General features: G+C 32.3%; 1 protein-coding gene across 2 annotated transcripts; it reads right to left on the bottom strand.

Annotated features, from left to right (window-relative positions):
• On the bottom strand, positions 2,119-7,346 carry LOC109845039. 2 transcript variants are annotated; one of them, XM_020414226.1, is made up of 5 exons: positions 7,148-7,346; positions 6,832-6,905; positions 6,150-6,230; positions 4,178-4,270; positions 2,119-2,421 (listed from the first exon to the last, which is right to left on the bottom strand). In XM_020414226.1, exons 1-5 carry the CDS (start codon positions 7,218-7,220, stop codon positions 2,134-2,136), a joined length of 609 nt encoding a protein of 202 aa, XP_020269815.1. In that variant the 5' UTR covers positions 7,221-7,346; the 3' UTR covers positions 2,119-2,133. The 2 variants fall into 2 exon arrangements, with proteins under 2 accessions (XP_020269815.1, XP_020269816.1); XM_020414227.1 differs by having other exon boundaries at positions 7,166-7,346.

Genomic DNA, 13,978 nt, shown 5'->3' with positions numbered 1-13,978 from the left:
ACGGGTCGACAGAGATATCATCTCGAAGATTAGGGAATGTATAAATCAAGATTCTGTCGCTAAGGAACTTGATGGCCCTTGCCAAGTAAGGCACGACACACGAAGATTGTGGGAGGAAGATGACATTCTCTACACAAAAGGAAGACGCATTTATGTCCTTAAGCGGGCTAACCTTCGATGAGAACTTATGAAAGAATAACATGACTCGATATGGGAGGGACTTTCAAGACAACAATGCACATGAGCACTACTTGAGACGACATACTATTGGCCACAGTTATGAGATGATATGGAGGCTTATGTAAGAACTTGCTTAGTGCGTCAACAACAAAAGGTTGATAACCATTAACCTGGAGGCCTACTACAACCCTTGTCTTTTGCGGAGTGTCCGTAGGAAACCGTGATCATAAACTTCATCATGGCTTTACCCCAAGTCCAAAAGCTACAAGACCATTATCATAGCGGACAAATTTTCCAAGTATGCTACTTTTAGCCCTACTCCACCTGATGTGATGAAAAAGAAGACAACAAAGCTACTATTTAAGCATGTGGTGATATATTGGGGCCTACCTTGACACATCATCAGCAATAGAGACCCTCGATTCACTGGTAAGTTGTGGACAATTCAAGATGTTGGATCTAAGTTGCACTACTACTAGTTTTCACCCGCAGACAGATGGCCGAACTGAGAGGGTCAATGTGTTAGTGGAGTTGTACTTAAGGCACTTTGTGAGTGCTAACCAGCGAGAATTGGCTAAGTTGCTTGTTATCACCCAATTCTCCTACAACTTGCAAAAGAGTGAATTGACTAGCAAGAGTCCTTTCAAGGTCGTGACTAGAAAACAACCACTTACTCCTCGCACCATATTGATTGGCGACAAGTACGAAGAAAAAAGTTCTGCAGCATACACCTTGGCCAAAGGATGGAAGGAACAAGCAGACTTGACTAGGTTGTATCTCGATAAGGCTGCTAAGAAGATGAAGAAATGGGCGGAAAAAATTGAAGGGGTGTGAACTTCCGATTAGGAGACAAAGTGATGATCAAACTGCTGTCACAACACAAGATCTTCAGGAAGGTGCACAAAGGTTTGATAAGAAAATATGAAGGCCCATTTGAGGTGATACAAAAGGTTGGAGCGGTAGCATATCGGCTAGAGTTACCGCTGAAACTGAAGATCCATCCTATGTCACGTGAGTATGTTAAAGCCTTATCACGAGGATCCGAAGGATCCAACTCAAGGTCGATCATCAAGGGCAACTACTGCAGTGGTTGACTCATACGACAAGAACGTCAAAGAGATACTTAACGATCGTATAGTTAGAAAACACGGAGCATCATAGAAGAAGGAACACTTATAAAATAAAAAGATTAACCAAAAAGCAAGGCAAGTTGGGAGCCTACGGACACACTATGGCAGTTCGCAAAGAAGATCGAGAAGTATCATGAAGAGGCGACGAGAGCGTCGCCAGATTAGGTAGGGGAGAGTGTTACATCCCACCTTAGAACAAAGGCCTTTGCCACGTAAGCATGGTAAATAACTAATTCTACAATTTTCTACGTAAATCTAGAGTGCTCTAGAAAAGTCTAGAGCGTTCTAGAATCTTTTAGAATACCTCAGAATGTGTAGAGTCCTCTAGAATATAGTATAATGTTCTAAAGTAGTGTGAAGAGTACTAGAATAAAGTGAGAAGTATGGAACTATGATGGATGTACAAAGATCTAGAGAATTCCTATCGAGGGTTAAGGTCTATAAATAAAGGGTGGACCCCCACTTGCCAAATCATTCCTCCAAAGTTGTAATCCTTTGTGAGTGCAATACAAGAGTTCTCTTTCCTTCTTTGACGTACTCTCTCTCGTTTAGCTAATTAGTTTGCCCTTGTGTGAGTGCTAGTGAGGCTGAACTTAGTGTTACTAGTGAAAGGCTTGCTAAGTGTCGCATGTGAGCTTAAAAAAGACCAAGCCCGTGACATTTAGCTATATGTTTATATTATTATACAACATGATCAGGTGTTTGTCTGTGCTTTAAGTAATTAACTATCAGGGTTAACTTGGTGAAGTAATAATATTTACAATATTGTATAAAACAATGAATAAATAAATGCATTCATCTATTCATACTAGCAGATACAAAGTTACTCCGAATGTAACACAAAATAAAAGATTGAAAAATTGATTACGGTACTTGAATATAACATTTTTTGTTTCATAAGCACGAAAAGGTTCCTCAAATGCAGACAGCAATCATCAAGATGCAAAAAATTATAATAAAGTTGTTCTTCATTGAAATGCAACTGGCTCACCAACTCTTGATGGTCTATGCTAACATCCAATTTGGATTCGATAACATGTCTCTTAAACCAGTCAAACACTCGAATGTCTTGCTGATCTTTGTCTTGCAACCTCTTCATTGAAGTTTCCACCTAAACAAAGTAAGTATGGAAACAGGAAAGCTTTAATGGTTTAAATTACAGGTTCCTAAAGTAAAATTAAGCATATCTAATATATATTGAAGAAGATTACAGTAAGTGTTCTCAGAGACAAGATCCTCGCTGACTCTCATTATTAGACAAGTTTTTAGAAATTCATAAAAGAGGATTTTAGAAAAATATGTCACTAAATGAAGAAAAATTTACTCAGTGAATTCTGAAACAAATTCTAAGCTACTAACTGTAAATTTAATGGTTTTGGATAAACTAATGTGCATTCTCATGCTAGCGGTACTCCCTGCCATTTATTAGCCTTCCAAATTACACAAATTATCATTTGTTAGGCTTCCTAAGTCCTAGTTAATTCTTCAAAACAGCCAAAAAAAATAGCCAGACCCTTTATTAGGTTGCATCAATTATCAAGGGGGCATAGAATAGAAGGAAATTAAGAGAAAGAAAGGAAAAGTGGCTTGAAATAGAATTTTAAATCAGGCAAAAGGAAATTGTAGTATTGAGCAACAACGAAAAGACCTAAGCAATTGATTCATGGTGAAAGTGATGCCTGCTAAAACCGGGAGGTAGAGGTTATGTGAAATGGGTAGTAACTAGTAAAAAACTGCTTGTGTATATCCAAGTATTGAGCGAAAAGAAGTAGATTATTCATGAGGACTTTGGTGATGTTATTGGAACGCATACTGGTCTTTTGATGATGTTATTTACAATGCATGGAGGTGAGTGCATGGTGGACTTAGGAGACCAAGAGAAATAGGACTTAGGCATGAGTTTCATTAATATGAATAGGGTGCCATAGTCTGAGTCTGACCAATGGATAGATAGATAAGACAAACTGTTGCAGTTCTTTAAAGAAACAATTTATCATACTTATCCTCAAGGCACAAATTCATACACAAGAAACATATAATTTAAACAAGTCTATAATTTCCAAAATAACATGTGCTCTATAGATGTTTTAGTTATGCATTTTATACATAACCTTTTGATAGTACTCTTTCACAAAAAGAATCCAGATATCATTCAAGCAAACTACTGCAGAACATCCAATTCATGTGTAATTGCTCAGCAGAATACCTTGACTTGTTACAATATTACAATATTACAATAAGAGGTACATTCAAAAAACATACGAGGGTGATTTTTTTTAATGATTGTAAAGAGAAGGAAAGAGTTAATACAAAGTGATTCAGTGTCATTTATGTTTTGTAGTATATATTACTTATCAATAACAAATGGTTCAAGTCTGAGACTCTGAGCCATTCTTACTGATAACAGAATACTGTCATGATAAATGATCAACCTGGCCATTAGCTTTATATGATTTTTGCTTTGTCCTTAAAAAAAAGAGGCCAGAGTATTCCATAACTTCATCACAAATTAAAGTGCCCAGACTACGGTTCCCCCATGCACAAACATGATGTTCTTCTTCACTCATGCACTGATAGGCTATTGATGAAATACCTAGGTGATGCATCAACCTGAGAAGTGACCTAGAAATCTCATCAACTCCCAAGTAGTGGCTTAAGTACATGTAGTTGCTATATAGTAGAAACAATAAATGGTTTTTTGAGCTAATTATCATATGAGTATTTAAGCTTCAGGCAACGAGTATTTAAGCTTCAGGCAACTGCCTAGCAGTTTAATTTGTTTGAGTATCATCTGTTTCATAGTGAGACCTTGCACAAAATACATTCAACAGCATGACATCACCAATTTGGGTTAAAAGGCAACTAACCTGTTTGAGATAATCATCCATGAACATTATGGCATGATCATCCTGTCCGGTATTTAGTTTGAACAAGCGAAGAACTTTTTCTTTCTTCAATGACTGTGGAAAAAAATGAAAAGAAATATGTTAATCTGATGGCAAAGCAGAGAAGGCTCCTTAAAAGTGTAGTATAACTATGTGAATTCTTGTACTTGAAGCCTGGCACGAAATGACTGATATTCATTGTCCTACCACTTAACTTTATCTTTATCTATCGATCTTCTAGAGCTACTAAAGGAAAGATGAGCGATATTTATTCATATTTGCTCAGTTAAAATTTTAGATCCTTGCCTGAGAGTCAGAACAAATCTAATGGATAAACTAGAATATATATATATATATATATATATATATATATATATATTATATATATAATATTATATTATATATATATATATAGAGAGAGAGAGAGAGAGAGAGGGAGGGACGGAGAGAAATGTGTATGCTTAGTACCAAGCATAAATTTTGTGCTTGGTAGTGATGTGGCACAATCCCCTCCACTCATTCAAATGGGGACCACATTCACATGGATTGAGGAGTGCATGGGGATAATATGCAACCATTTGAATAAGTGGAGAGGATTATGCCACCTCCATACCAAACATAACTTTTTGTGCTTGGTACCAGATACACATTTTCTCATATATATATATATATATATATATATATATATATAGAGAGGAGAGAGAGAGAGAGAGAGATTAATGGGTATCTTGTCATAGGAGGGATTTCCTCCTTGAGCTTATGTGCAACAACACCACCATCTCATAAAGTAGGAGAGAGAGTGTGAGTTGATGGGGATTGTGCCTACTTTATATAGGATGGTGGGGTTGTGCACGAGTAGGCGACAAGAGGAAAATCCCTCCTGACAATGATAACTCATTAATCTCATATATATATATATATATTATATATATATATATATGGGTTATGCTTGTACCAAGCACAAATTTTTTGCTGGTAAGCTGACGGTTGCACAATCTCCTCACTCATTCAAATGGGCGACCACATTCACATGGGTTGAGGAGTGCATGGAGCATATACAACCATTTGAATGAGTAGAGGGGATTATGTCACCTCACTACCAAAGCATAATATTTTGTGCTTCGGTACAAGCATACTCATCTCTCTCTCTCTCTCTCTCTCCTCTCTCTCTCTCTCTCTCGCTCGCTCTCTCTCTCTCTCTCCTCTCTCTCTCCTCTCTCTCTCTCTCTCTCTCTCTCTATATATATTATATATATATTATATATATATTATATATATATTATATATATATATATATAATATAATTATATATATACGCCAATAACAACAATTCTTAAATCAAACAAGAAGGACAAAGCTTATATGTTAGTTCACTCGGTTGAGGCAACAGGAACTTGAATACAGCAGAACGAGGATAACAATCGTTTGATATGCTTGCAGATAAAAAATGTAACTGCATGCCAGATGCATGAAGCCACAAATATATTAGCAAACACAAATTCGTGGGCACAATTGTGTGCTAATAGCATGTAATTACCCTTCCACCTTTCTGAATGGAAGGGTCAGCATCCGATAGACTCCCAAACTGCACGAGGTACTATATGTTACAGTATTATGATTAATCTTTCTTCGCTTACTTTAGCTCACCAAAAGCATGCAAGGATAAAAGCAATTTCTAATGGAAAATTAATGACCAGAGTTTGAAATATTCATTAGTAGTACAGTTTTTTGCACAGTGCTTAAGGGAAGTGAAGGGAAGAGCAAACCATGTAGATAGCACCTAGATACATATTTTGAAAAATAAAATGATCAAAAATAACAAAGCTTATAATGGTTACAGTCAGAAGATATGTGAGGAGGACAATGATTGCCAGAAAGATACAGAAGTTACTAAGGCAGCAAACAAGATATATGTGAAAAAGCCATATAGTTGAACAAAGAAAAGAAACCAGACCTCCAAGTCCCTGTCCACCTGTGTCCTATCCTTTACACTACTATACAACTGTGACTGCAAGATGAAAGGCTGTATTGCAACCTGAAAGAAATTATTAAAAAATATTGAAATGGATTAGCAAAATTACTGAAAATGTAATTAACAACAAGTATCAGTACGTTATCTTCCAGAATGAAGGCAACCTAGAACTCAAGGAACAGAACAAATTTAGGAAAGAAATTTAAAAAAATGTACTTGATTAAGCAATGAAGTTTCCAAACGTATGAGCGATAAATTATTCAAAACATGACCGCTTTGAACAAACCCTTGCTGGAGAATCAAGTGAGTATAAGAGGAGGGTAGGGTGTCATGATCAGAATGGTCTGCTCATTAAAGATTAAAATAGAGCACCAAAATTAGTCTACGCAGGGTTTGTTAATCCTCTCATCAATTTTTTTTACAATAGTATAAATTTATATAAAACCTCTCTTTCAAGATTGACCATGGTGTTATGCGGAGGCCAAGATTTTGTTAAAATATTTGTGACATTAAGTGCTTACTTATTTTGACACTTCAAAAAGTATCCTGAAAATTTTAAGTAAAATATATATGGGTGCTAGAGTGGATATGCATGGACACAAGAGCAATAAAATTCATCACAGACTTCAAATAAACAGAGAGGAGGACAAAAAAAATGAAATACCTTCTCAACCTTCGGAAATTGTGAACGCATCATTTGAAGTGCTATTGCGGTATCACTATAGGTAAGATTGTTCTCTGCATTTATACAAGCATAAACTTATTAAGATACAGTCTCAAATGCATAAATAAGTACAAGTTTTAAAAAATACGCTTTTCATGGATAATATGCTCAAGTTCAAAACCCTAGATACTCCAATTCCTAAAAGTTCTAAAACTCGTCACCATCAAGCAATTCATCTAGAAATTAGCATAGTCGAGGTCCTAAAAATACAAGAATTTGAACTAAATGTAAATCAATCGGAGATCAAACGGAGTACCAAGACTGAGAATTTCACCGTCATCATCCTCTCTCGCCCGCTTCTTGCCGATCGAACTAGAGCTTTCCGCCATGAAATCGGAAATGAATCCCTTGAGAGAAACTCTAGGTTTTAAAATTATAAGAAATACTGTGATTTTGGGGGAAAAAGGAATTATTAGGGAAGAAAATTGAGAGTTTTTTAGCGCTTCTCCGTCTTAACCTCCCGCCATTTTTTCCATATTAGCCCCTTACCTTTTTAATATTTTGAAATAAGGCCCTGAAGTCATTCAAATTGCTGTTTTCGCCCGATTGTTACATTTTATAAGAAATATAACAAATTAATCCCTTCAGTTAGGTGTAGTTCCAGTAATATAAGAATTTGGAGAGCTGATATCAATTTTAATGATTTAAAAGCCTAATTCGAAAACATTAAAATGTAAGGGAGAATATCATAAAAGCCAAAAGTAGTGATTGGGTCGCATAAAGTAAGTGCCTCAACCGTCAGGGCATTCGATTTTGGCTGATAGCTATCCTCGCATATTTATGCTTACTAGTTTTGACACACATGCAATGCACGTGATTTAATATCATGATTAAGTATTTTTGGTAGTTTGTGCTCATTTTTTTCTTTAAACTCTTATATCCCGATTATTTTTTTATTTTTGTTTAAATGGGATACACCCAATTTAAATTTTCATGTTAATATTTGAATTGACAAAAAACAAATATAATTTAAAAATAATTTGAATTTTCATATTATTTTCGACCGATATGAAACTAAGCTTTATTTGAGAAAGTATAGCATTGCAAAGTAAAAAATATTAAAATAGTGTTATACAAGGAAGGTGAATATTTAAAACCAATATGGCAAAATGATTGATTTAAAGTATGTTAAAACGATGCAAAAGAGAATATGAAGTTTATTCCTAATCATTGATAGACTTCATAAAAAAATATAAATTAAAGATTAATGCTAACTCTAGTATACTTTTATATGATAAAAACATCCACACAAGAATATAAAAGTACTGAAAAAAATTCATGAAACTCTCTTCTAAAGATTCCTAATTTCACTTAAAATAATTAAAATATTCATAAAATATTATTTTTATTTCTTCTATTTTTTTTATTGAGTTAAGATCAATCCTTCTTCAGGTTTATCATTTATCATTTTTCGGAAAATTCTAGAGTATTGTCTTCATCATCTATATCAATTGTGACATCAGGCTAATTTTGTATTTTTATGCTATTATCTTTCCTAGGCTCGTTAATTTTTTAGTATCTCATTTAGCTTTATAAAGAAGTCAAATATACTTATGATGTTCAACACAAACTGCTCAAAATATAGACTTTGATTTTTTTTTTATTTCAATGAGAATAAATATTAATTTCATATATATAAAATTCTTTGTGTTCCTAATTTATTACTTAAATAAATTAGAAGCTATCTCTTTATTTTCCTCTAAAATAAATTCTTCTGATGTGCACCCAATAAGAATTTCTGTTATTTCAATAATATTACCTTTGCTCTATCCCTGTCATTTTTCATAAAGATCTAAACTAAATACCTGTATTATTCATTACCAATTTCTCTTAGATTATAATATTAATATTTAATTTGAAGAGCACAGTATGGAATTTATGAATAATTACTAATTTTTCTTATGTCTTCCATGGAGATTTTTTCTTTAATTAGGATAAAGTTATTAAATTATTTTTTTATGTAACTCATTCAATGCTTCGTTAATAGATATGTCTTATGTTAATGCCAATTCAAGTGATTCATTGACGTTTTCTGAATTTTAGATTTATTTCCATCACTTTCCCATTTGCAATGGAAATAACTCAATTCTTTTAAAGTTATCTCTAAATATTCTAATAGTTTCTCCATATGTAATTCCTTGTATTCTTTTACCCTATAAATATTATTAACGTCAAAGATTAAAGTTTCTAAATTAAAATCAATTAATGCTAAGGTATAATATTATAGTGTTTTATCATTTTTATGGATTTAAACATCTATCAATTAATGTTACGAATGTATTTTGGCTACCCCAACTTATTACTAAAATTATATGAAATTACTTTAATTTATATAGTGCCGATAATTTTTAATCTATAATATTTTTAAAAAATTTATCCATTAACCGGATGTTTTTAATCAATTCTTATTGTTTTTGTTTACCAGTATCAACTTAGACTATTCTTAGATGCTGAAAATGGATAGTAAATCCCTAAATTAGAAATTTTAATATATATATATATATATATATATATATATATATATATATATATATATATATATATATATATATATATATATATATATATATATATATATATATATATATATATATATATATATATATATATATATATATATATATATATATATTGAACTTTGAGGGTGTGATTTATAATTTTTAAATTTTTGAAAGAGTTTTTAAAAAAATTTACTTTTAAGTTTGGTAGTTGTAAATTCTATGTTTCATGTGTTGGTGGTAATTTTTTAAATGTTAGTATATTTCTTGTAACTCTAAAATTTTGAGGGTGTCTTTTGTAATTATTAAAACTATAGATTAATTTTTAAAAATATTAAATTTCAGCGGTCTACCAATCGACGAATTTGATGTGTGCTAGTTAAAAATTTTAAAATTTAGAGTTTTTTTTTACGATTTTTAAATTTTGAAGGAGTTTTTTAAAAATTTTGAGGTTAATTTTGGCAAATTTTAATTTTTTAGGTGTCTAAGGGTAATATCTTGAATTCATCTTATTTTATTTACAAATTTTAGAATTTTAGGGTGGCTTTTTATAATTTGAACTTTTGAATGTGTTTCTATAATTTTTGAGATATTGAGGGTGTTAATTAAAAAATTTAAATTTAAATGTCAAAAATTTTAGGTGTATCATGGTAATCTCTTGAATTCATCTGTGTTGTTTGTAAGTTTTAAAATTTTAGAATTTTAATGTGCTTGTTTGTAATTTAAACTTTTGAGGGTGTTTCTATAATTTTTGAGACATTGAGGTGTTAACTGTAAATTTTAAATTCTTTGCAAACTTATGTTAATTTTTTAATTTTATATTTTTTATTTTAAGTTTTGAGACATTTGGATGAGTTTTATAATTTTGAACTTTTCAGGGTCTTTTCTGTAATTTTAAAACTTTTTATGGTTTTTTTGCAATGCTTCATGTATTATAATATGTTATCTACTTGTAATTTCTTTATCTTAACAAACTAATATTATTTTTATGTTTTATATATTTTATTAATATTAGTTTTTTTAAATTGTTAAGCTAAACATGGTTCATATAGGATTAGGATAAGATATGACTATGATTAGGATAGATTAAGATATAAATAAAATTTAAAATAGTGAAGGATAATATTGACCATTGAAAATTAGGATTTGATTATAGATAAGGTAGTTCAAACTATAAAGGGGTATATTTGTCTAAAAAAGATTTTCCGAACTCGTGCTTTTAAAGGGAGTATGATATGATATGATATGATTGTTTGTTCTCTCATATTCATTTTAGCTCTGATCCTAAAAAAAACCAGTGGCAAAATTAAGGACTTGGCCTGCATGCAAACTTCAGTGTCTATCAAAATTGTTAGGCCAAAAGGAATCGTGCAGCATGGAGATTATTTTTATGCGTTAGTAAATATTTAGGTCCGCGAGAAATTTCAGTTCAATTGCAAGATTATGCAACAAGAAGGTCACGTGACCTACTAATGGATTTTTCTTTCCTTTTAATTATCTCGGTCGTTCAGATGATAAAAAAAAAAATCCTATATTTTTCTTGTTTGGCTACATATTCGTTGTAAAACATAAGTATCTTAAAAAATTACTCATCATTTTGGAAATTTGTTTACTTCCTGCATATAAGGTAAAGGATATGATAACGGATAGCATTTCCATGTGCAGCACCTTGCCCGTGTTCTACAGGTTGTAGAGAAGCTTGATAGGTGAGTATGACCTGAGTGAGTAGCTTAATTTGAATCTCTAGATTGACTCGCAATACCATGACTATTTATTGCAATTTTCGTATGTTTCAGCACCGGAGTGTTTGCTGGGGGATCGGTCACGAACTGTTCGAGCTAATTGTCATACAGACAACTCCGAGATGGAAACATGGCATTCTTATTTTGTACAAAATTTTCAACTATCTTTGTCCACCAATTAAATTATGTGTTCTTATTTTGTACAAAATATATTTATCACGAGGAGAGATCAACATCATTAAATTAACGTTTGTACACTACTTGTCTGTCATATATCCATCATGTTGTTTATGTATTTTCAGATAATGATATGTTGTCTTTCTTGTTGGGTAGATTTTTCAGCAGTTATTGTATATACGAACTTACCAAAAGACTCGACCCACGTGTTCACATACATGGATGCATTTTAGGCAACCCTGCTACACTTTATGTAGGATCTGAAATAGATACACTTGAACACTAGAGGGTGGGTGAATAGTGTTCTTTTAAAATTAATGCAAAGTATACTATAAATTGCAAAGAAAAATTGCAATCTCAGAAATTCACAATCACAAACACAAGGATTTTATACTGGTTCCACCAATCCGGTGTACATCCAGTCCCCAAGCAAATCCCGCTTGAGAGTTTCCACTATGATTTTGAATAAACTTACAAAATCAAACGCAAACCTGACCAATTTGCAAGTCCCTGCAAATTGCAACACCAATTGACAAACACATTGCCAATTTGAACACCAATCTCTAAACCAAGAGATCAACCCTCTCAAACCCGAGAGAAATCCTTGTTGAAGAAAGAACACAATTGATCCTATAAGCCTTGAATGTGTAGTGAAGTGCAGCAGTGGCTTAGGATTCTTTTAACCTCTGTAAATTGCCTAAATGATAGGTATTTGATGAATGTTTAGAGGCAATTTCAGAAACTTCTCTTTTTCACAAAATCTGAATATATTTCACTTGAAAAATTACACAAAGATCAAAGCTTATGGGTATGTAAATCTCTGCAATTTTTCTGAACAAATAACCTATTTATAGCCCTTGAAAAGATAATTTTTTAAACTTTAAAAACGTTTAAAAACGTTTAAAAACGGCTATAAACTGTCAGATATTCAAACTTTGAAAACTGGAAAAACTGTATCTGTAGTCGACTACTGTTTACATTAGTCGACTACACTGAGTTCAAACAGACTCTGTGTTTTCGGAAAATTTTCTCAGTAGTCGACTACAAAGCCCATTAGTCGACTACACTGTATTTTGACAGAAACTGATAAAATAAAATTTGAGTTCAGTAGTCGACTACTGTTGACATTAGTCGACTATACTGTAAAATAACAGAAACTTATGTTTCTGTCAAACACCTGAGTAGTCGACTATAATCACTATTAGTCGACTATACTGTAAATTGACAGAAACATGTATTTGAGTTTTATACATGAGTAGTCGACTACTATTCTAATTAGTCGACTACTAAGAGTAAAAATTATGAAATAAAATATTTTTATACTTAAGTTTTAACTATAATTCTAATGGTTAACATAGGGGATTTCTATAGTTAACCAACACACTAAGCCTGTGTTAGTGTGTTCTAAAATTGTGTGTGTGCGTGTGTGTGATCAAGGCTTGTACAATTATTCTAAGTAAAGAAAATGTAAAATACATTATCTCTTTTGTTCTTCATTTTCTTCACTTCAAAATGCCTTGAAATCAACTTGCACTTGTACATATTCTGATATTGAAATCTGCATATAAAAGTTAGTGCACACACTGTATAAATTGTTATCATCAAAACACTATCATGGAGATATGATATTCAACATTCTCCCCCTTTTTGATGATAACAAATAATTTATGCATCAGATTAAAAACTTAAAATAATCAAACTTACTCCCCTTGCATATAATACTTACTCCCCCTACATATATGCAAATTTGAGTCTATAACAGTACATACATAACTAAACTATAACAGTACATAACAAAACATAACTATTTCTCCCCCTTTGTTATCAACAAAAAGAGGAAGCTAAACATGACATTATTTCTTCAACATGAGCTAAAATTTCAAACAAGTCATCAAGGTTATGAACATAGTCCATAACTTCACCCATCCAAATAGGTAGGCAAAGACTTGTCATAAAGACCAAAAGTTCCATAATGTTCATCACAATGATCTGTTTAAAATATGTAGCACATGCATTACTAACCAAACATTATCATAGATAATAAAAACACATAATTAACATAAGTGACATATTAGCAACATAAGAAACATATTACATAAGTCCTAACAACACACAACCACATAGTTTTTGAAACTTCAACAGAATAACATAATTGTTTTGACACTTAATATAAAAACATCTTAAGATACTGGAGGAGGTTGCTGTCCTTGAAAATACGTATTAAGCTTTGTGTCCAAGTCTTCAAACTTCTTGATTAGCTCTTCTTGATTACTAATGATGTATGAATTCTGTGCATATAGAGCTCTTTGACCAGTTTCAAGTTCAATGATACGTGCACTCAAAGTGTTGTATTGCACGTCTGAAAAGCATGAGGGTTCTGTAGGAAAAGGTGGAGGTTGACTTGTAGAGGCTCCTGCTTGAGTTGAAGATTGTGGATTTTCTTGTGGAATTTCTGCTTGATGTGGTTCAGGTTCATTTTGAGGATTTTGTTCTTGAATTTCAAAGTTTGTCAATTTCATCCTAGTTAGGGCATTTGAATCAAAAAATTCAATTGAACGGACAACAGAATTTTCAGATTGGAGATCGACATGGAATTTGTCAAAGATTTTAGTTAGGAATGCACCATAAGGAAGAAATCCTCTTGGAATAGTCAGAAGATTGTCAAAGTAA

This window comes from Asparagus officinalis, chromosome 6 (assembly GCF_001876935.1).
Source record: "Asparagus officinalis chromosome 6, Aspof.V1, whole genome shotgun sequence".
Classification (NCBI taxonomy): Eukaryota; Viridiplantae; Streptophyta; class Magnoliopsida; order Asparagales; family Asparagaceae; genus Asparagus; species Asparagus officinalis.
Note: the sequence above shows the minus strand (reverse complement) of the source record. Positions and strands in the feature narration are given on the sequence as shown.